Source organism: Acipenser ruthenus, chromosome 5, assembly GCF_902713425.1.
Source record: "Acipenser ruthenus chromosome 5, fAciRut3.2 maternal haplotype, whole genome shotgun sequence".
Taxonomy (NCBI): Eukaryota; Metazoa; Chordata; class Actinopteri; order Acipenseriformes; family Acipenseridae; genus Acipenser; species Acipenser ruthenus.
In genome coordinates, this window is record NC_081193.1 from 26,601,535 (window position 1) to 26,627,135 (window position 25,601).

General features: G+C 37.1%; 1 protein-coding gene across 1 annotated transcript; it reads left to right on the top strand.

Annotated features, from left to right (window-relative positions):
- The first annotated feature begins 8,548 nt into the window (after positions 1-8,548).
- On the top strand, positions 8,549-25,563 carry LOC117402715 (galactosylgalactosylxylosylprotein 3-beta-glucuronosyltransferase 2-like). The gene is made up of 4 exons (XM_034004109.3): positions 8,549-10,092; positions 15,033-15,177; positions 22,719-22,867; positions 25,107-25,563. The coding sequence occupies exons 1-4, from the start codon at positions 9,556-9,558 to the stop codon at positions 25,191-25,193; spliced, it is 918 nt and encodes a 305-aa protein (XP_033860000.2). The 5' UTR covers positions 8,549-9,555; the 3' UTR covers positions 25,194-25,563.
- Positions 25,564-25,601: the final 38 nt, after the last annotated feature.

Consider the following 25,601-nt stretch of genomic DNA (forward strand, 5'->3'; position numbering starts at 1 on the left):
TATTTAACGATGCAGTTTTAATGGGCTGAATACAACACCATGTTGATTTAAAATAATTTTGATCAATATGAAAATACAGTATAATTAAAATGTAATCATACAATATTAACATCTTTTATTTACATATTATGAGCAAACTAGAATTAATAAAATAAACATTAAATCAAATCTAAATTCTGCACTGTCGAGTATTTAATAGTTATTGATAAACTAGAATTGAAATACATAATATACATAAATGGGAGAAACTGGTTAAAATATGTATAGGCAAATATTTAGAAATGCAAACGTGACCTAACTGCAAACTCAGTTGGCATCGATTAAGAGGTGTTAAAAAAAAAAGAATTAAAGCTGCAGCAAGGAAGTTGACACATTACGTTGTGCTAATTAGTACGGCTCACACTGTACATTTCCAGAGAAGATCGCCAGACTTGCGGTCTGTGATGGAGCTGATCTGCTGGTTGACTTAACCTGCCGAGGGTAGTGGGGTAGGAGCAGAATACAGAATCATCAAACGGCAGATGCGTCAGAAATGGCTCATATGTCAGCCACAGGGGTGTAATGTTCAAACCGATAAGTGAAGGTGCCAGATCAATCGTTGACGTGGGATTCTTCGGTATCAGAGCTAATGGCGTTGGCATTATCTTTCAAAATGAAACAAATGACAACGAAAGAGATCACAGCATGCGCGTTTACATTGGAGAGCAGAACACTATATCACTAACAAAGTATTTCTACTTAAAATGGTAGTGTTTCACAATGATGTAAACATTGACTCTTAAAGGGATATATCATTACATTTGACAAATGTTTTATCCATTACCTGTTTAATAATATCTAATTGAGAATCAAACAGAACACACACACCTGTAGCAGGAAACCTGTTATGGTTCCCTACCTCACTTCCCCACAATGAGCGTCTTTTCAGTAGCCAAGTTTGGAGTAGTTGGTAACCATTGTAATTACTGCTCTAAGCATAAACGACAATATAGAATAATATAGAACTAACATAATAAATACTAAACAGGCAAGAAATTAAATATTAGGAAAATGTATCTGATAAAAATATCCCTTTACGTTTACTGTGCTATACTATGGTAAAAGCCTAGTCTGTACCAAAACACGTGGAATCATTGTGAAAGCTTGGTAGATCACAGGCATGTAAGTTTCAAATATGGTTAACCTTTATAAAGCATGTGGAATGCATAATAAAAGTCGGGGAAAAGCATTGCAATCTGCAAAATGACTGTTCACATTCACCACGGTAAACTTGAATGCGTGCCATTAAAATGTGATTCCTGGGTACTTTGTTACTGGTAATGATTTTACATTCTTAATTTTAGGTCTGCGCTCTCTGCTTCATCAGAACCAGTCGAGTTTGTTGACATTTAAGCTGCAGGATTAAAGTTGCTAATACTCTGGTAATATAGTCATGCTCCAACTGCTTCCTGAAGCAGCGTTGACTCCAGGGTTCAGCTGCTTGGCAGCTTCTGCTGCTTCGGTTTGGCGGGTGAAAAAAGGTGATCTTCAGTCCTCTTAGATCAGGAAGTGGATTGCAAATTGGGCATGCCGGTAACATATTTGGACACCTACATTTTAAAAGAATACAATATTCATGATTGAATGAGGCCTGAAGTGTTTAAAGCAGTCTTAACCTATGTTTTGGTAGACATAACATAATCACTGCGTCCCTGACTTCGATTGAATATCTTTTGTATTGTATTATACTTCAATGCTATAGATGGAAAGTTGCTGCTGCTTCCTGTTTCCTAATCACTTCTAGCTGCAGATCATGTTACCTACAGCATATGTACCAGGATGCAGCAGTTTACCTTTAGAATTGCATTGGAAATATTTGTGTATCTTAAATTCATAATAAAGTTAAGAATAACATTAGCGGCACATTTTAAAGGAGGGGCAGTAATATTGTTAATAAAGCTAATACGAGTTAATAAAGTGACTTGTAAAGAATGGGTTAGCACTCCTTACTATCAGTACTGCATGTACTGATGCCTTTTGACATTAATATGCCACATACTGGTTCTAATGCTGCCATACCACATACAGTGCTCCCCCTTTATAAGGCGTCCCGTTATACTGCGGAACAGGTTATAAGGCGGTACGGTCATGGCTCCCATTTGCCCCATAATGCCATTACACTAACACTAGTATTCTCCTTATAAGGTGGAACACAAATAGCACGGTCTCTTAACTATGGCTCCTGACTACAGCGTTATAAAGGGGGAGCACTGTACATCCAACTTGGCAGCTTAAAAAGTTACAGCCATTTAGAAGTGTTTGAATTACTGTATATATCATGTACATATAGGTCTAGCTCATGTCATTCATCAGCACTATGGTGTAAATATATGCAACATATAAACTCAGGCAGTGACAGATTTGAAACTAATAAATATGTATGTTGGGTTGCATTGAAAGAGGATTTAATGAATTTAGATTTTTGAACAGAATTGCAGTAACAGCCTGTGTCTATTATATGTATTCTGTCATATCCTCCCTAGGTTATTCAACTGCAACAAAACATTCAGTATCACTAAGCCAATGCACTCCGTTCCTTTCTCAGCTCTTTGTTAGGTGGATTGGAGGGTGTATTGTATAGAAATATAAGCTGATTTTTGTTATGCAAACAGTGAGGTTTTAAATAGGTTCAGATGTGTTGTTGAGATACATAAGCTTTTAAAATATTAGGGCTCTTCGGGAACACATTTAAGTTATTCTTACAAGACAAAATAAATGTACAATTTTCTTTTTTAACTCACAAACCTTGAGTTTAAAGTAATTGTAACTAACAAAATCATTCCATACATCTTAGCCATTTTGCACTTCCATGAGCAACATACTGTTCAAATGTGCAGTTTTAAAAGAAACACGTTATAGCACACGTGTATTTTCATTTTAAAACATGGTAGTACTTTAGATTAAAGGAAACTCTCAGTTGCCTCTTTGCACTTGTGCTCCCCGGGTCATTTCACCTCAGCAGTTACTGGCAGGAAAGCCAGTGAAGGGGTGGGGACAATTTCAATCTCCAGGTGAAATGACCCAGGAAGTACAAGACAGTCAAAATGCATGTTTTGATATGAAAATACATATTTGCTATAACATGATGGAGACATTTTATGGAACTATTTTATTAGCTAGAATGACTTTAATTAAATTATGCTTTTTATTTAAATGTAAATTTACAAGCTCACATGGAATCACATCATAGGACCTATTCACTTCATCCAAATACCATCCCCATGAAAATCAATTAAAAAAAAAAAAACGACTCCCTGAAGTTCTACATGTTACTACAGAAACAGACTTGCATTGTGGGAGGTGTTAAAATGTATCATTTGTAATGATTCCCATGATGGCAGTATTGCGACCCAACACTGTTTAGTGCAATGGAATACACGCCCATGTCTTTTGGTCAGGACTCAGTTGCAAATGTTGCCTGATTAATCCATTGCTTGGAAACCTTAATATTATTTTCTTTAATTGCACAACCTTTTCTTTTAAGCTGTGTAACTGCTCACAATAGAGATCTTATTAAAGACACCAGACCTCAACTTAATTGAAATACTTGTATAAACACATTCAGAGGTTTGTTACAGTATTGTTTAATTAATGACTACGATACCTGGTAAACCTCTCAATGTGATCTTGTTTGTACATCTTCATTTTGATCACATAAAGCGGTTCATTCAATAAATAGGTATGCTTTGTATTGCAAAGGTAATGCAATTATTGATTACTATGTATAGTCGATTCATTTAATCAGTGATTTAGCAGTTTTTACTGGACCTCATAAGTTATAAGATATCTACAGTCCAGAACAGTTTAAATGTGTCCATTTAGACTATACCAATTATTATATTTTTCCTTATTTCACTGTTCAACTTTCATGTAAGTTACTAATAAGAATCAATACAATTATTTACAGCCATGTAACAGATGACCAGGTATAACAGCACTGTCACTATGTATAACTTAAAATTAACATTTATGTACATACCCACTGAAAGGATACCTATATACTGTATATCAAACTTCATATACAGGGGTCCACAAAATCCTGTTATCCCCATGTTTTTTGTTTCTACAATGCATTGACCAACCCCTGTAACATGTGGAAGAATGACGATAATTGTATTTAGAAGTACTTCATTGTATTTAGTACAAGTATTTAACTGTATTTAAACACCCAGAGGATCAGTGTGAGCGCCATTATTTTCATGGCAGATAATGATCCGTAACCATGTTTGGTGCGACATCTTCTGTAACATGGATGGAGTGACGAGGCGAAATGCATCTCTGACAACTTGTTTCAGCTCAACTCACCTGCAACAGAAAATAAAAATAATAATTGAGCAAAAAACATGGGGGTAACAGGACTTTGTGGACACACTGTACAGTACAAAAAAGGAATGTGATTCCATCACAACTTTCACATAATAAAGCATTGCTGAAGAAATGACTAGAAATAAGCATTGAAACAGTCCTGCAGACAGCTAAATGGATAGTATCAATACCACAAAGTTATAAATGATGTTGATGTTTTCATGATCAAATGCTTTTGCTTAATTGTGTATTCATCAAATGGATATCGCTGAACTGAACCTATTAAAAGACTGGCCAATTATTTCAGTAATCTGGAACTAAATGAGAACTGTAGAAATAAATAATGAGCCTCATTGCCTGCCATTATAAATGCATTATCCTGGCACAAAAGCAGACTTATCACACTTCAAGACAAGATAATAAAGAACACAACTATTGTGAATAATATCTGTGTTCTGCAATTGGCACATAAACACATTATAATACCTTGGATTGTCAGCAAGTAGCATCCCCAACAATTGTATTTGTTGATAAATATTTTCTTAGCACTTCATTAGGACACAGAGGGATTGTAATCTATCTACAGTATAATCACTGGCCTGTAACGTTTGGTTTTATAGGTGTGACAACCTTCATTATTCATTACTCATAATATCTAATATCCACATGGCAGACTTTAGATGAGTAATCAAATACAGAGTATACATTTTTACAGCACTTCTAATAAAACAAATCAACATAATATACTACATTTAGGAAATAGAACTGCTAAAGTATCCTTGTTTCATAATTTACTTATAGACGTATACAACCTTGTATTTGAAGGAAAGATATTACAATCATGAATATTGTATAAAGGGACTGCTGTATATTGCAAGACCTATGAACTAGTAATTGCTTCTTTAAAAAGTTGTGTATTGCATTAAATATCTAGCTTATATGTAACTAGCTAAGCTGCTATTGCATAATAATAAGTACACATTTTCAAGATAAAAGCCCCTTTGATATGTAGATTTCTACAGTATTATGGGTAAAGTGACCTACTATTATCCTGTACCAAATACCTGCTGGCACCTTTCCAAGTTTCCAAATTATGAAACTGGTGGCAAAACTTTGTTGTCATTTCCATTACTTGACAGGTGTCATTTAAAGTGAGAACTGAATCTCCTTGATCACTTATTTATTATGCAGAAACAACAATGTTGGGGCAAATTGACATAATCCTGCCCCATAAATGCCAGATGAAAAAATATGTCATTATTACTTTGCCATGGTCTTCCCTATTTATACTTTCAGACCAAAAACTAGCCACATCCTTAAATGCACGGTCACTTAAATTAGCAAACTACATTATGTGGTCATTTAAGTCACTATAGAGATTGTATCTATTTCAGTTATAGATGTTTAAAATGTATTTTTAGATAAGAATAATAACATAATAATCAATCATTCTCCACATCATTGCTTTACAACAAGAACGTTGCTTTACAACAAGATCATGCCAGTTCCTTTATCCATTAGCTTTTTGTATATGCTAGCATCATTTATCACTCTGTTTTGCCTTCCTGTCAGCCTGTGTTATATTAACCTAATGTCAGCAAACTTGAGTAGCCCTCAGGATAACACATCTAAATAAACATCTCATTCTGATACCATTAGGATTGTACACGGAGTCCTCCAGCAAGACTAAAATAAATGTCCATTTATCCCTTCGCTATGGCGTGCAGTGTCACGTGCTATCAATATTAAAGTAGGCAGCTCGCTCCTTCATCCATACTCTACAGCAGTTCATACATATTATATACAATTCATTTAACCTTTTAAATTATTTATTTATATTTGTACATTTTTAAACAGAATGACAGAACACTTTTCAATGTTTACAGGAAAGCTGATAAAAAACAAAACAAAACAAGGCTTCACTGATTTCAGACCAAACTGATAAATAAAATAAAATAATAATAAAAAAAACAGTAGTGTAGGAAACTGTGTTTCTTGTCACGTATTACTTTCCAAAAGAAATTATGAATGGTATCAAAACTGCATTTTTTGGCTTTAAGGGTTTCTTTTTTCCAATTTCAATACAGTACTACACATTTTGCATTTAGCTGTGAGGAAATTGGCCTAGATAGGTTGCAAATGTTGTACTGATGCTGGCACTTCTGTTATAGATACTGCTGACCTCTGCAGGCTAGACAAGGTAATATATATGGTATATAAGCGCTAATAGCTACCCATGCAAACTGGTCTGACCCTTTTAATACCTTTAGATTGGCAAACATGATTGCCAGTCTCAACACGGAGGCAGAGTAGTATCCTTTTAGTTAAAGCACTACAAATAATGATACTTGCTGGGACCGCTTTGCACCCAGCATCTCACAGTTACAGTGGTTAGAAGTGGATACCACTTATTTTTGTCAGCTGGCTTGCACATTTGCTTTGTGGTAGAACAATTTACCAACAGTAGGCCTACTGTTGCTGGTCTGGTTAAGCTTTGTGTGAAATAAATACATGTAAAAATAAATGTAATACAATAAAAATCAATTGAACAAATACCTTTAAAATAATAACCAATCATTGCTGTGTATAATAATCTGGTCACAGTTCACTTTTTTGGATTTTCAAACACCCATGATAGTACCATAATACTAATCAACTCACTGAATTATAAGGGTCCATTAAAGTTCTCATCAGGATTTTCAATTGTCTGCTCAGGTATTTTTGCTTCTGAATCTCTGGAGTGCAGCTTTCATGTTATGATGAAGTAGGCCTACAGTATTCCAATTTTGTCATAACTTTGTGCAAAACCAGAAATGATTAGATGTTTGTAATCTTTCTATCATAAGGCATTATTCAATGCTATTACTTTGACGTGCAAGTATTTTCGGCTGGCACATCTTGTCTTGAGAACATATTGATTTTGTAGAATTTACTGCTATTTTTCAAAGGGCTGGTAGTTAAAAAGGTAGCTCTTTGGAGGCTGTCTTTAAAGCTGATCAGAAGCGCACTGATGTCGAGTACTTTTACCTTTAATGGTCTTTTTGTAAAAAAAAAAAGGTCTTTATATATATATATATATATATATATATATATATATATATATATATATATATAATCTGCAGTAACCTACCACTTTCTTACTGTAATTGGTCCCTAATTAAACTCCCTTCTGTAATTGCATTTTTACTGCTTTGTAATTGTAATTTTACTGCATTGCAATTGCAGTTGGAGAGATATCATTACAGTGATCTCAGGTTTTAGTGTTGTTATATAATTAATTGGAACACATTTGCGGCACCATTTCTACCCTATGTACAAGGTCAATTGTTTTGAAATATTTTAAACATTATTATTATTGATTATGTTTAATACATTTTAGGACTATGTATTTCTGGCAGTTCCTAATATTCTTGTTTAAATTTGTTCTTTTAATTCAATGGTTCTCAAACTTTTTAGACCATGCACGGGTGGTTCTGAAAGGAAAGCAAGATGTAAATAAAAAGAAGAGAAAAATATGAAAAAAACAAAAACAACTTTATAAAATGCAGAAATAAAAACGTTTGTATGACAAAAAGACATATGGACTCAGTTCATAATCATAATAAAATATTGTATTTGTGCTTTTTGTTCTTAAAAGAAAGACTAAGCATGTGGTTTCTCCATTTACCAAGAATGTGTTGTTCATTTTCTTTAAATGTTTATCTAAATGACAACGTGGGCTATATATACATTAGAAACTATTTGCAGGTTATATTATGCAGAAAACACTCCAGCTTCTTGAGTTGTCTTATTAAAAAAAGTGTGTACATGGTCTTGATAAAAAAACACACATTTAAAATAAACAACCTGTCCTGTATATGACAAATATATAGTGTATGCTTGTCTCTGTCAGATAAATAGACAGACAGACAGATAGATAGATGGAATGGGCATATTTTATAAATATTATTGCCATTATTTAATTTACGTACATGTGCTCAATATTCTGTAATCTATATTCTTCATTGCTCAATGTGTAAAACGCATTCCAAAAATCATATTGGATTTGAATATTCTTTCATTATAAATACCTTTTAAATTATAGATGCCCCTCCCCCTTCTCTCTCTCTCTCTCTCTCTCTCTCTCTCTCTCTCTCTCTCTCTCTCTCTCTCTCTCTCTCTCTCTCTCTCTCTCTCTCTCTCTCTGGAGTGCTCTGCTGGTGAACAGGCGAAGCTTTTCTCTCAAATCTCTGTAGACTCGCGTTTTTTTCAGGGCACAGCAAAACAAATCTTCAACACCGTTATTCCTCTCTCTCTCTCTCTCTCTCTCTCTCTCTCTCTCTCTCTCTCTCTCTCTCTCGTCAGTTACTCTTGATGCTCGCCTCGTTCCATGGTTGAGCGCCAGCTGCTTGGAGATTTCCAGGAACTTATAGCCTGTTACATCATTTTCAGGACAACTCAAAGAATATACCCTGAAGAAAGAAAAACAATCTTTCTCACAAGCTAAACATACTGTATGGTACTTTTAAAGTCTGTCCATGTCTATTGGCGTAAGATGTTGTGACTAAGAAGACCCGAGAGTACAGTCTGTACCGCACTGTAATGCTACTGTGTTGAACTAACCTGTTAGTGTTACTTCGTTTTGGTTTTGAAACATCATTACCTTTCTTTATTGAAAAACAAAAATCTACATTTCGAAGTAGTTCCACAGATAAAGGACTCATTACTCAGCTTTTGACAAATGTAAAACATCAATATGCGAGGTATTTTTTACTGAAGCGAGCGTGTTGGAATAAAAACTTGGATGGGCACAAAAACATGAATTGGACGACCACCACGTTTCACAGCTGAATATGTGCGTGTCATTCACTTTCTGGTGGATCTACTACTGTTGAGCTAGATTAGCAGTGTTTGCTTGAATAATGTATAGGGCGCGAATTTCACCCTTTGGTTTAGAATACTGTAATTAGTAAAATGTTTTTTTTTTCTTTTGTCAAGGGTGTCAGTTAATGGGCATGCTTGCCCGAATATCAAGCAGAGTGAGGTATAATAATAATAATAATAATAATAATAATAATAATAATAATAATAATAATAATAATAATAATAATAATAATAATAATAATACGCAAAGAAACACTGGTGTACTGGATTTCTTTTTTTATATATATATATATCCTATATATATTTATTTATAAACCCAAGTCGACTTTTTCACTGATCCAATACATCATGAAATCTCTGTTTTACAGTCGGTTCTTTATCCTTCTGCCTTGGGTTCTGATAGTAATTATAATGATACACATTGACACTAACCGATCCTTAGCCAGGAGCCCAGCGCATCTTTATTTCTCAAGACTCGGAAATTCACAGCGACTGGACAGAGCAACCCACAATGGCAATAATAATCAATCGTCTTTGCCAACAATCTATGCCATAACTCCTACATACAGTCGGGCGGTGCAGAAAGCGGAGCTCACCCGCTTGGCTAACACTTTTCGCCAAGTACCCCGTTTCCATTGGATTGTTGTGGAGGATTCTAACATGCGAACGGAGCTCGTATCCCGCTTCTTAGCGCGCTCGGGGGTCCCTTACACACACCTGCATGTGCTGACCCCCAGGAGGTATAAGCGAGCTGGGTTACCGAGGGCTACCGAACAAAGGAACGCGGGGCTCGGCTGGCTCCGGCAGCACCGTTCCCCTCGGGACTTCGGGATCGTTTTTTTTGCAGATGATGACAACACTTACAGTCTGGAGCTCTTTGAGGAGGTACACATTCACACCCCCACACATTAACCATTTATCTGTTTAACATATTTTGTTATTTCATATTATTTTTTGTATTATTGTTATTTATTTCTACATGCTTTGCACGTCTTGATTCGTTATTATTGTAAAACACGTGTTTTAAGTGGCATGCACTTTTTTTCATGGTTTTGATTATTGATCGTGTCTCTGTCTTTCCTCGCTGTTTTCCCTGCTTTACCTTTGCAATTTACTGGTTTTGATTTTCCTTGAAGAAATGCATTAGCAGCAAGTCTTTAAGACAGACACGATGAAAGCAGAGAGAGAGCGGGGGGGTGTGGGTGGGTGGGTGGGTGGGGGGGGGGGTTGATGGATGGATGGATAAAGACGACAGGCAATTTGCAAGGATAGGTGAAGACTATAGGTACTGTATAATCCACAGAAAACCATTCTAAACGTTTGTTTTCCTTTACACAGATAATCACCTTGTTTTATAGATGTATTGTCTTGCAAATAGTAAGTACCCGCCCTTGCAGAAATATATATATATATATATATATATATATATATATATATATATATATATATATATATATATATATATATATATATATATATATATATATAAAATTTATATTATTTATTTGTATCCCCAAAATGTGTTTCATGTGCCATACTTGTTGGAGAATGTCTTATTTAATATAAAACAACATTCTGCACTTTATGGGGTCTTTCATGCCCAGTCTCTGTATATTAAAACCTGTGCAGATGATTCCATCCACTTTGTATGTTTCTACTATGAAAGAAATCTACTTTTACATGTGTTGATTTTACGCTCCTTTGCACAATACCTGTAGTTTTACATCAGTTTGCATTTAAGCAGTGTGATTTGTGATGTTGGAAACCGTGTTTTGAATTTCAACAACCACAGTGTTGACTTTGTTGTCTTTGTTTTTTAATTGACTGTTAACATTTTAGTTTGTGATAATATAATCTACACGTAAAGAAACAAGAATTTTGAATTTTAATTTAAGCTTTTACTTGGCTTAAAATGTGGTGTCAGTTATCATAGTGGATACTAATATAGCGAGAGGAATCAAGACTCCATCTGTTATATATACAAATGTAAGCCGCCCTGGGTAAGGGCGTCTGCTAAGGAATAAATAAATAAATAAATAAATAAATAAATAAATAAATAAATAATAATAATAATAGTTACTAGTTTTGTTTTTAAATTAATATCTGTAAACCAGCAGTCTTTAATGGTATGCATACACCATATTGAGTGAATATAAATTATTTCAGTAAATAATAGATGACGGAAAGACTAACTCCCAGTGGAAATGAACAGCTGTAGTTATTTTGCAAGTGTTTCATTACTATAACCATTAGATTGTCAGTAGCAGTTTTTTTTCTAGTTCAGTCCTGATGGAATAGTCAGACCTGCTTTAATTTTGACATATTTGACATAATCCTGTGTTTATGGCTGGTTGCTTCACATTTACCCTAGGAAAAGCCAGTTTATATAATGTCTTATATTAATATATGCTAAAATCAGTGTTGTAATCGAGTCACAAACATTGGGAATCGAGTCGAGTTGAGTCACAGGGAGTAAAGAGTTAAGTCAAGTCAAGTCTTAAATGAAGCCGTTCAGGGGCCAGACCCAGAGCTGCAGGCTCGATGTGTCAGGATGCCATAAGGTCCCCTGTATCTGGCTGAGCAGGTCACTCCTATAGGGAACCAGAGGGGACAGTGTGTTGATTCCTGGGAGGCAAAGAGATCTATCTCTGCAATCCCAAAACTCTCCCATGTGAGGCTTACCACCTCGGGGTGAAGCCTCCACTCTGAGCTGCTGGTGACCTCTCGAGAGGAGGTCCACCGCCCCGTTGGTCACCCCGGCAGATGCACTGCCCGCAGTGAGAGGATGTTCTTGTGCGCCCACAGCAAAAGCTCGCGGGCCACACAATGGAGACTGGCTGACCTGACGCCGCCCTGGTGGTTGATGTATGGAAGGGTCTGGGAAGCTGCTGCTATCAGGCCCAGAAGTTTCTGGAATGTGACCAGCATGGACTCGGAGTCCAAGTACACTCCAGATAGGAGGCTGTCTGGAAAGGTCAGCTAGCTCTTCGCATGATTCACTGTAAGGCCCAACCTTTGGAGGTGGCCGGTGACAAATTCACTGTTGGCCTCTGCCTGTGCTGGTGACTCAACACAGATTAGCCAGTTGTCCAGATAATTGAGAACTCTAATGCCTTTGAGTCTCAATGGGGCCAGAATCCATGCACTTCGAGAAGGCATGTGGAGCTAGGGAGAGACCAAATGACAAGATACAGAACTTGTACGCTGATCCCTGAAAGGCAAACTACAGGTACTTCCTGTGCGCTGGATTTATGGGGATGTGGAAATAGATGTCCTTTAGGTCCACCATGGTGAACCAGTCACTTGGCCTGATTAATTGCTGTTACATTGTCAACATCTTGAACCAGTTCTGATACAGGTTCACCTGTCTGAGGTCGAGGATTGGTCTGAGGAAGTAGCTGGAGTAGAACCCTTTTTCCAACTCGAGGGGGTATATCATGCAAATAGGCCATTTTTGCAGCAGAGGTGCTACCTTCTGAGACACCACAGCGGCATCCTGTGTGTCCGTGACCGTGCTTGCATTGCAGCAAATAGCCGGTCTGAATGGTAGTAAGCAGCCAGATGTCTGTGGTGCACTGACAGCAGTAGTCCAGATGGCTCCCTGAGAAGGGTCCCTGGACCTGTGGCAGCAAATTCCTGGGGCTGCTGCTTAGCCTGTGGCTTGGCCTGCGACTTCTGTCCGACTCCATGTCCTCAGATGGGAACATCAACTCTTGATCGCCCGTCTCCTAGAGATGTGGGACAACCTCATCTCCTGCGTGCGCTTGGAGAAAGGGGCACAAACCTTGCAGAAACTGCAGTTAACTAGCGCCTCCTTGGAATGCTCTGGGCCCAGGCAGGAAGAGCACCTGTCAGGCAGATTGGCCTTGCATGTCTCACAGGGATGGAACCCAGGCATGATGCAAGAAGCAAGCAATGCAATGTACAGTTGCTGCTTCAATCTGCTTATATATATCGACCGGGCAGGTCAAGACCCGAATGGGATCGGTTCTGTACCGGTTCGGAGACGGCAGGCTCCTCATCAAAGATGGATTTCCTTGTCGTGCTACCTACCTTGGCACCGGGTTGGTAGCAGGCTGGAACCGGGTCAGTAACGGGTGGGTACTGGTCAGAACTGGTTCATTACTGGTTTGGAACCTGGTCGGCACCAGGCCGGTTCGGTACTGGTTTGGTGAGTTTAGTCGGGTCCGTACTGGGATGGTACCAGGTCAGTTCAGGACCAATTCAGTGACTTTAGCAACAGATTGGTACAGGGACGGTTCCGGGACGGTACTGAACAAGGCTGTCCGATCAGGTCAGTCTTGAAAGAAAAAATGACGCTGAGATCTGTGAGCGCAGTCCTTTTCATCCCTCAGGGACAGAGTCACGACTGCGTCACAGGCTCAAAGAGCAGCTTTGGTATACAATTTTCATGATTCGGATATTTATGAGGTTACATTTCGTACTTGAAAGGGAACAATACATTACAAAGGTTATTTTACACACTTCTTAAGTTAAACATGGATATGATTTTGACAGGCTGTGTTTTTCGTCTGATCACAGTAAATGAAAAAAAAACCCAAAACATCCAAATAGCTTAGCCATTAGCTTTGCGCCTCAACAATATCAATATCAAAATCAAAATGTCCTAGCTAATCCCAAAGCAAATACTTACCCTGGCATCAACACAGATTGTTTTAACCCTAACATACCCTTTACCCTCGACCCTACCCAGATTCAACCGCCTCCACATTTGGATATGGTCTTATCTTAATTGTACTCTAACAATGTCTATGCACAACAGCCCACTAATTTAAACAAAAACAATATGTACCTTACACAAACCCTAACCAGACACAAACACCTCCGCTGACTGTGCCATCCCATTAAAGGAGTATTTAAGTCTTTTAGATGCATCAGTCCCAAATCATACCTCACTTTTTGATTGGGAGCCCTAAGGTGCAATCCACTGTGGAAGTGGATACAGCCTAGAGGGAAATAACAATGGAGAATTCTGCCTGGAGCAGCCTGGCATTTACTTGGTCAGAATAAAAAGGCAAAGGAGCTCTGTTAGCCCCTGATTCCATAGCTCTGCTACTGGAGACAAGATGCATGGTGGCAACACTATAAGCCCATTAAGACTCTACATTCAGAGGTATAACCCTGCTGAGAGGCAGTCAAGGGAACAGCTAGAGTGACAATATATGCCATGTGAATAAAATCGTTTGTGGAGCTAGAATACCAAATAGCTAAGTTTGAATCAGTTTTGGAAACGTTAGGTTTTAAACATTTAATGATCTCAAATATTCACAGCTCACAGCTGGGGACATAATGCCAGTAAAGGAGCTTTCAAGGACATATATTTGAAATAATATGACAGGCCAGCTGCAGATACACATCTTTTCACATCTGAGTTACTATATTATTCTTGATACAGGAAGGTGGTGTAATAAAACAGACGCGTTGCTCAATGTTGAAATACATTTTTTTTATTATTATACTTAGGGGAACTGTATGTGTTTTGATAGTGCAGTATTGTAATAATGCTAATCGAAGTATGAAGAATTATCCACTTAAGACCCTTGCTTCTTTTACGGTATTTGGCCACCTGGTGGCACTGTGTCAGGAACAACAGTTCCAACATTTATTTGCACATCATGAATATAGTACAGCACTGCAGTATTTTTAATAGTTGATTAATTAGTCTCAACCAGAAAGACTTACGTTACAATTCAGTAATGCAGTAAATATTTGATGGTTATCATATGTTCCTTAATCATTAAAAAAAAAAAAAATCATAAAAAACCTGATGTGTAACACAATCGTCCTTCTGGCTGCGGTTGCAGATGCGCTCAACACGGAAGGTGTCAGTGTGGCCAGTGGGTCTGGTGGGTGGCCGTCGGTATGAACGCCCCCTAGTGGACAAAGGCAGAGTGGTGGGCTGGTACACGGGCTGGAGAGCAGACAGGCCCTTTGCCATTGACATGGCAGGTAGGTTACTATCAATGTTATCTCACCTCAGTGTCAATTTCATGTAATTATTGTTTCTTTTCATTACTTATCAGAATGGAAGAAAGCTTGAATGAGTAAATAAATAAATAACCTAAGAATGAAAGTATAAACACTAACATCAGCTGATAAATGACTCCATTCCCTTCATAGAAAGATCCCTTTTCTGTAGCTTGTGAAACCCTACTAGGTAATGTTGCATTAATAATGGAAATGTCCACAATGGAGGACCAGAGTATTTTGTGCACAAATGTCTGATATGTGAAGCCTGTATCGCACACCAGGTTTTTGATTTATTTACCAGTATTTCCATTCCTGGGGGCTGCCTCCGGGATCAGTCTTCCAAATACCCCAATATAGTTCACAATTAATGCAAGTAGAGGTGCAATGTCATAATAATGGATCGTAGATCACATTTCTATTCTTTATTATTTATTATTTAAAAAGAACAAAGTTAAAAAAAGAGCAACATTTCTGCCAGATGGCCTTCATCAAGCTGTCTGTGAATGAACATCTTTAAACCTGAGATGACAGATGGACTGTCCCCACCAGTGTTAAACCTGAGATGACAGATGGACTGTCCCCACCAGTGTTAAACCTGAGATGACAGATGGACTGTCCCCACCAGTGTTAAACCTGAGATGACAGATGGACTGTCCCCACCAGTGTTAAACCTGAGATGACAGATGGACTGTCCCCACCAGTGTTAAACCTGAGATGACAGATGGACTGTCCCCACCAGTGTTAAACCTGAGATGACAGATGGACTGTCCCCACCAGTGTTAAACCTGAGATGACAGATGGACTGTCCCCACCAGTGTTAAACCTGAGATGACAGATGGACTGTCCCCACCAGTGTTAAACCTGAGATGACAGATGGACTGTCCCCACCAGTGTTAAACCTGAGATGACAGATGGACTTTCCCCGCCAGTGTTAAACCTGAGATGACAGATGGACTGTCCCCATTAGTGTTAAAGCCGCATTGCCTACTGAGATTTCAAGTATAGAAAAGAGCAATGTAACCCACTCCTTTTAGTAAGCAGCAGAATCAGCATGTTTTAATGCATTTAGGGGGTGATGTAAGGAAACACACAAAGTGATTTGCGGGTGCAAAACCTCCATCATGCTGCCGTAAATCGTGTTTAACAGCCGTAAAGTCTGATTTTACCGGCCGCAAAAAATGTGCCGTATGTAAAGAATGGTGTTCCTATGATGTTCTCCACCTGCTATAAAATTTACACTTTGCCATCATTAATCCACTAAATTATACTGAAATGCATTCAAATAAAAAAAAGAGCATGGAATTGGGTGGGATCTGGATACTAAGCGGACACAGACATTATAATGTGATGTAAGAATTTTGCCTTGCACTTAGGCAATTGCTGACCCACCAAAAATTTTACACCTCTTCTTACAAGGTGCAAACCATTGTAGCTGTATAAAAGCACACACCTGCTGAGACCTGTCATTGACCTCAGGATGGCTGCTGTGGTACACTTCCTGATGCGGCGACACTTGGCTCTTGTTGAGGAGAGGCAGAAACACGTTCGGAGGAGAAGGACGATGAAGAAGACCCTGCATATTCAATCCCAGGGTCACTTTGTTTGGGGTGCCGGAGGATGCGGTGCTAAAGTGTTATCATCTCAATCCGCAGGTCATCCTAGACCTAGTGGCTGAATTGAGGGATGAGCTAGACCCCAGCGTCAATCTAGGGACCGCTATCCCTGCACATGTGAAAGTGCTGTGCTCTCTGCACTACTTAGCCTCTGGTTCCTTTCAGACTGCCGTTGGAATGTCTGGAGGGATAGTCCAATCCACCTTTTCCAGAGTTCTAGACAACTTTCTGGATGTCATGGTAAAAAGGGCAGGTTCCAAACCAATAATGAAAAATTTCCTAAGGATACTAGCATAACTGATGTTGGTTGAGGGTTTTCCAAACAATTCTGTTTCATGCTGAGTGACCTCAGCCGTAAGAACTCTCAGCTCCTTCTCAGAAAACTTTACTTTTCTTTTCTGTGTGGCAAGAGGACTTTGCTGCCCTTCCTCATACAGCGACCGCTGCTCTGTACTCCTAACTCTGGAGTGCAGTCGCTAAATAGACCGATGCACTCACTGAGACCCTCATTATCATAATTGCGGACCGGGATCATTATTTATGTGTGTTGAGTAATTTGCATTGCTCTTAAGCTTACATAGGACGCAGTGCAAAGCAATTGCCTGGCCGCAATGGAATTTGAATTTTGCACACGCAATTATTTACACTTCAACTATACTTACATCACCCCCAAAGTATTTTAAACAGCTTGATTGACTGTCTAATTATACTGTATATGGGGTGATTATACTGTGGATCAACTACAGGGCCTTTTATGTCCCACCAATGACTATAATTACCCTGTGTGTATATATATATATATATATATATATATATATATATATATATATATATATATATATATATATATATATATATATATATATACACACACACACACAGACGTGCTCAAATTTGTTGGTACCCCTCCACAAAAAACGAAGAATGCACAATTTTCTCTGAAATAACTTGAAACTGACAAAAGGGCATCCACCATTGTTTATTCCATATTTAATAGAAATCAGACTTTGCTTTTGATTTTTTATTCAACATAATATTGTAAATAAGAAAACAAATGAAAATGGCATGGACAAAAATGATTGCAATCACTGCAATCAAACGTTTTCTGTAGCTCTCAATGAGACTTCTGCACCTGTTAACAGGTAGTTTGGCCCACTCTTCCTGAGCAAACTGCTCCAGCTGTCTCAGGTTTGATGGGTGCCTTCTCCAGACTGCAAGTTTCAGCTCTTTCCATAGATGTTCGATAGGATTCAGATCAGGACTCATAGAAGGCCACTTCAGAATAGTCCAATGTTTTGTTCTTATCCATTCTTGGGTGCTTTTAGCTGTGTGTTTTGGGTCATTATCCTGTTGGAGGACCCATGACCTGCGACTGAGACAGAGCTTTCTGACACTGGGCAGGACGTTTCGCTCCAGAATGCCTTGATAGTCTTGAGATTTCATTGTGCCCTGCACAGATTCAAGGCACCCTGTGCCAGGCGCAGCAAAGCAGCCCCAAAACATAACCGAGCCTCCTCCGTGTTTCACTGTAGGTATGGTGTTCTTTTCTTTGAAAGCTTCATTTTTTCGTCTGTGAACATAGAGCTGATGTGACTTGCCAAAAAGCTCCAGTTTTGACTCATCTGTCCAAAGGACATTCTCCCAGAAGGATTGTGGCTTGTCAATATGCATTTTAGCAAATTCCAGTCTGGCTTTTTTATGTTTTTCTTTCAAAAGTGGAGTCCTCCTGGGTCTTCTTCCATGGATCCCACTTTCGCTCAAAAAGTGGCGGATGGTGCGATCAGAAACTGACGTACCTTCACCTTGGAGTTCAGCTTGTATCTCTTTGGCAGTTATCCTTGGTTCTTTTTCTACCATTCGCACTATCCTTCTGTTCACTCTGGGGTCGATTTTCCTCTTGCGGCCGTGCCCAGGGAGGTTGGCTACAGTTCCATGGACCTTAAACTTCTTAATAATATTTGCAACTGTTGTCACAGGAACATCAAGCTGCGTGGACATGGTCTTGTAGCCTTTACCTTTACCATGCTTGTCTATTATTTTCTTTCTGATCTCCTCAGACAACTCTCTTCTTTGCTTTCTCTGGTCCATGTTCAGTGTGGTGCACACAATGATACCAAACAGCACAGTGACTACTTTTCTCCATTTAAATAGGCTGAATGACTGATTACAAGATTGGAGACATGTGTGATACTAATTAAAGAAACTAATTAGTTTGAAATATCACTATAATCCAATTATTTATTATCTTTTCTAAGGGGTATCAACAAATGTGTCCAGGCCATTTTAGAATATCTTTGTAGAATAAGCAATAATTAATCTCTTTTCACAGCTTCTTTGCTTTATTCTATGACATACCAAAGGCATGCAAGTATACATGATAAAATAGCTTTTAATTTCATCACTTTTCAGGAGGAATGAAGCATTATTTCAATGAGTTGTAAGGGTACCAACAAATTTGAGCACGTCTGTATATTATATATATATATATATATATATATATATATATATATATATATATATATATATATATATATATATATACACACACACACACACACCCATGAGAATTATTATTAGAATTCTGTGACACATTCACATTTTTTTTTCCACATTGTCTTTGTTTGTGTTGATAATTGCAATGTATAAATGCATACAGTTTATATTCAGTTGTTTTTGGTTCACCTTGGATTGCTTATACATTTACTTGGAAATATAACATAGACCCATCTCATATTGTTAATGTCTGTATTAGGGGAAACAAAATACCATTCTGTACCTTTCTTGAGATTATACTGCACAAAACCCTTATGGCAAGCTTTCAGAAATTGTCTTTACCATTACCACTGACTAAGGATACCTGGAAGGCAGCCATTACTAAATGTTGTTAATCGACCCAAATTGTGCTACTTGCTCAGATGGCTCATTTCAGTACATGGTAAATGTTTTTTATTTCAATGCAGAAGCAGCAAGTGTAAACTGGTTGAAATGTTATAAATTGTTGAAAATAAATTAGATTGAGATGACAATGAATCTTTATTTGGTTTATAGCAGGTCCTTCATATTTTTTATTCTAAAATAAACCATTTTAAGCCTGAACATGCAATTATCACATTGCCAAAAAAAAAAAAAACATAAAATGTTTACAAATGATAGAAGTATTTTAGAAAAGAAGGAGCAAAGATATTTCTTTCTCTTTTAAACAAGAGCTTTTCACTCATGTGTGTCCCAAATTTACCCCAAACAATATACAGTTGGCATAGTAGCACCTGGGGTTCAGTGAATGCAGCACTAGGAGCACAGCCGTAACTAGCTATGAGGACACTGAGGTCATATCCTCGGTTGTTTTTTTGCATCATCAATGCTGATGCTCATGTAAAAATTCTGGTAAAGTACAAAAGACTCAATTTTCTCTGTTGGTTTGCCGTGTAACATAGATTTGGAGGTTGAATAGTAAATACTGCAGCCATAGCTTGAAACCTAAGTTTGATCTCGGTAGAATGTCAGCTATGGTTACAACACTGACTAGGAGTACTAGCTTGTTTTTTTTTTATATTATTTTAATAAAGGCTTGAGGACTGAGCACCTGTTTCAGGCACAGCATGGTGTCCATGCAAGTACATAATGTACCTACAATGTGAAACTTAAAAACAGATGCAGTTTCTTCACCCCTGCTGCTGTTTCTGTGATCAACAGAAGTGTAATAATATGCTGCCAGTGTGCATAAAAAGTGAAATAGAAACAAGAACTAAAATGGGAAATCAGGGGTAGAAATCGATTCTCATTTATTTTTTGTACCCATTTTATTTTGCTTTTCTTTTTTTTATTTTTTTATAAAAAAAGCATTTCAATATTTGTTCAATATGTTTTGCTTAAAGTAATTGCATTTGAACATTTCTCAGATTTAAAAAAAAAAACAGCCACTACTTATTTTTGTGCCGTGGAACCGAGTGTTCTGGCATCAGCCTTGTGATGACTTAATAGTGGTCTCATTAATTATAAATAGTACTCTACTTATTTACAGTGAAAGAGGCAAAATGACACTATATAATGTGTTACAACCTGTACTCATCTCCACTCTGTTTCTTCTCACTGGAGTGATATATATTTTTTAACTGTAATACTTTCAAGTAGCAGCATGGCCTATTTTTTTCTTTCTTTTTTGCTTGTCTTTAAATTGCAATCATTTTGTAAAAGGGAAAAGACAGTAAAAGAGTGTGGTGATATCAAACTAAAATCATAATCCCCTTAGGAAGTACTATCAACAATTTTCGGATGCAGTTTAATATATTATATTTTTATATGGGCTAGACAGTATATGGGTATTTTAACAATAATTACGATTGTAAGTCGCCCTGGATAAGGGCGTCTGCTAAGAAATAAATAATAATAATAAATAATAACAATGGTGACAATACTAGATACTATACTAGATTCTGATTGGCTGAGAACTTCTCCCTAGCCAAAAGAAAAACAAATGTCAACATCTCGCCATACTGATGTAAATGAAGCAGATTTAGATAACCTAGAAATGAATACAACTGAGGAAAACACCAAGCGGCAGACAAAATGGGCTATGAATGTTTTCCGTGACTGGCTAACTGAAAAGAACATTGACATTGATTTAAAAACAAAACGTCACAACAGCAGCGCCATCTACTGGACAAAACCCATACATACACGTTGAAACAATGAATGGCAACATCCAGGTCAACATCATCGAAGCCCCAAAAAAGAAAATATTATACAAAACAGTTTAAAATCAAATGTTTTATTGTTAAGCTAACAATTTTAGTTATTGTGGATCTACTTTTTTACACAAATAAAAATTATTAAAAAAAGTATTCTTTATTTATCAACAACACACTCATAGACCCATTTAATAAAAGCAATAACACATGCCAGGGTCTATGTGTTACCATGAGATATCACCACTTCCAAGGTGTGGCGATATCTCACCTTGGTCACTGGTAATGGTAAAGATAATTTCTGAAAGCTTGCATTAAGGGTTTTGGAGATATCTCATGATAACACACGTGCTCTTGCTCTTAATTGTATTAATACTAGTACTGTGATTCTTGAAATATATTTTTGTTTACAACTGTAAGTCGCCCTGGATAAGGGTGTCTGCTTATAAATAAATAATAATTGTGTATTATTGTTTAATTAATACACGGTTACTGGTTGAGTATGAAATGATCCATTCAGACAATAAATTCTCATAAAGATCACCTTCTTTGTCCCAGTAGGGGTCCTGTCTGTCCTATTTACGCCCACCGGAAAGGACTAGATAAGCTCCCCTGGTTCCAATGGTTTGTGAAGCCCAGACTGAGGCAATAACACTTTGCTTCGGTTAGATCAATCACGGAGACAGGAATTCAATACTCTTGTGTTCTTTCTTGCGATCCCTGTGCTGCTGACAGTATAAGCCACTGTTGAAGTGCAGACTGCCCCGCTGGGATTCTGGTATATGACTTTCTGCGGGAGCAGAATAAATATGTACCTTCTGTCTTATCAAATAATCAATGAAATCAACAGCAGTGTTATACAGTAATAATACAATTCTGGAATGTACTGGTAAATTTGAAACATGTAATCAAACATCTGATTGTAAATGTGTTTCCATGCTAACTACAGTACATTTATTTTCATTCCCAATACAGATACCATAAATTGCCAACCCATATATTTAAGCACATTTACAGTTGACATGAAGAAACAATGCAACAGTAAAAGTGGAATTAATTTATATTAGCACCTTTTTTGGTTTGCAGTGTTGTGTGTGCAAGGATGACTGTGCACATCACTTTATGGTCAAAATAATGCAGTTAGGATTTAATTCAACTAATATTATTGGTACTACAGTAGCACTCCACAAAGGTTTTTAATTTTTTTTTTCTTTTTCTAAAGGATTTTCAGTGAATCTTCAAGTTATTCTGGCAAACCCCAAAGCTGTGTTCAAACGCCGGGGATCCCAGCCAGGAATGCAGGAATCTGATTTCCTAAAGCAGATAACAAAAGTGGAAGAACTGGAACCCAAAGCACAGAGTTGTACCAAGGTACTGGATCCAACTGTAATGACATTTATATATAGCTCTGGCCAAATGTTTTGTATCACCCTATCGAATTAACACATTTTGCTTCATAAAGTCGAATGAAACCTGCTGAACAATGTTAACTAAACTACATACTGCTTTGTCAGTTTTTCTGTTAAGTATATGGAATACTACAAACTGAAAATTGTGTCATTTCGAAAACCGAACATGAAATACTGTAGTACTATTATGGCTTCTGGCAGACTTTTGCGATACAATTCTGTACTTTGATTACATGTTAAATAAAATATCTAAATTCTGTTCACATATATATATATATATATATATATATATATATATATATATATATATATATATATATATATACACACACACACACACAATTGTAGTCAAAATGGAAATGTATAATTTCTAGTAATTTTCTCTGAAACAAATAAGTATAAGAAAAACCTTTTGTAGCAAAAGTTACAAGAAACAGATCAGCATTTTTTTTTTTTTTTTGCAAAACTCCAAAAATGCTAATTCAAAACTATTCATACCCTAACAAGGAAAATGAAGTGAATAGTTGAGGCACCTTTAGCAATAATAACCTCTTTCAACCATTAGGATATTTGTCAATGATTTTTTGTGATTTTTGACCATTTTTCAATGCAAAATTGTTCCAGTTCATTCAAACTTCTCTTGTGCACAGCCTTCTTCAACTCATACCAAAGATTCTCAATCGGATTTAGATTGGGTCTTTGACTAGGCCATTCCAGAGCCTTGATTTGTTTTTCTTTAAACATTATGAAGTAGATTTTGATGTGTGCTTTGGATTGTTGTTGTGTTGGAAGATCCAATTGCACTTTAAACCAAGTTTTGAAGCGGAGGGTTTCAGATGACTGGTCAATATCTTTTGGTATGCTATGGAAACCATTTTACCATGTTTTGGAGCTAAATATATTGTGCCATTCGAGGAAAAACAGAACCATAAAAGGATATTATCACTTCCATGCTTGGTGAAAGCCTTCTTTCTTACAGACTGAGGGAGCGTTGTGACAGTACCATGGGTCTTGTATTTCTTGATAACAGAAACGATAGTTGAAATTGGGATCGCTTGGAAATCTTGTATCCTTCCCTAGCTTTATAACAATAAATAATCTTTTGCCTAAGGTCTTCAGATAGCTCTTTACTTTTTCCCATATTGACTTATTGGTAATGACAGCGATCATCCTATGCATAAACCTTTTACACTATAAGAATGTTCACCTACAATCCAGCATTTTCTAGAATTAAGTTCTGCATCATCATATTGAAATTTCTAGCACATTGTAGACAATGCTATCATAGCATCAAAGGGTATGAATACTTTTGAATTAGCATTTTGAGTTTTGCAAAAAGAAAAATGCTGAAATAAATAATTTTAGGCATCTACTTCTTGTAACATTTCCTCATCCACAAAAGCAAAACTTGTGCTACAAAAGATTTTTCCTAAACTTCTTTGAGAACTTTCTAGAAGTTGTACATTTTCATTGGGGTATGTAAACTTTTGACTACAACTGTCTCAAACCTAAAATTCTAGGTGATGCAAAACTTTTGGCCATAGCCGCAGTCAATAACCAATCACAGAGATATGTGCTGATGGATTTAGCTAAGAATGTAAAGGAATATTTAATAATATTTTAAGCAGCAGTTTATATTCACTACTTTGAATCCAGCACAATTCAATTCCATTTCTTGAATACTTCTTGCGTTTTGAATGAATGAACTCGCACTGCTAGCACGAGTTAAACCAATTAAAATGAAATGACATTCCAACACACATGGTGCTTGTGAAAATTGTCAAGCATAAAAAGCCGTGCCATGTCAGACTGGAAAATGCAGATTATTTAGGGTAACATCCAATTTATATTCAGTCATTTGTCATTGCTGAATTCCATTTTTGAAAGCCATGAGTGCAACATAAATATACTGGAAAAGGCTAAAGTGAGTGGAGAATGCACTCCCCATCAGTCTCCATTGACAGCAAGCAATAACACAGTATGTCAAGTAATTATAAATTGTGATAAAAAAAAGAAAAATACAATTGGTTTTCAAACACCCATTCACAACCACCTAATCGTGATCCATGTTACACCCGTTATTGTTGTAAAGTTGTAATCCAGCATCAATATTAATAAACCAAGCAAATAATAAATGAAATACATTTTTTGTTTTCTTTTAAAATAACAAAACAGATTTTTTTTTTTTTTCCTTTGTCAAGGTCCTCGTTTGGCACACTCGAACTGAAAAAGCGAACCTAGGTAACGAGACAAAACATCACCAGGACACCATTCAGATTGAGGTTTAATAAAGGAAGTATTACAAAAGGCATACAGGGGAGGCTGGAATACAAAATGCTTATCACAACTGATCTTCCAAGCTTTCTTCAGTCTGTCTCCATGAAACAGGACCAGGTACTCATGTGATGGGGCTTTATCCGATCAGTGGAATATCAGGTGTCTTTGGAACCAACACAATGTGTTTTTGATTCTACCTGCATGCATTTTTATTCATCTTCTAAATGTTATTTAATGCTGTCTAATGATAAGGATCAGTTCAGTACTCCGAATGAAGTCTGACATTTATAAAATCTTAAGAAGCAAGATCAAATGGAATGGCCCATTTTGGGAATTTTCTGTCATCCTGTACCTCGTCCCCTAGAAAATGTAAATGTCACATGCCTACAGATTACAAGTGGTTTGTCAGCAGGTGGTCT

Excerpts from the sequence above, each read along its gene's own strand:
- LOC117402715 (XM_034004109.3), top strand. The coding sequence starts at position 9,556 with ATGAAATCTCTGTTTTACAGTCGGTTCTTTATCCTTCTGCCTTGGGTT. Across the intron at positions 10,093-15,032 it reads GTCTGGAGCTCTTTGAGGAG|ATGCGCTCAACACGGAAGGT; the intron begins GTACACATTCAC and ends CTGCGGTTGCAG. Across the intron at positions 15,178-22,718 it reads CTTTGCCATTGACATGGCAG|GATTTTCAGTGAATCTTCAA; the intron begins GTAGGTTACTAT and ends CTTTTTCTAAAG.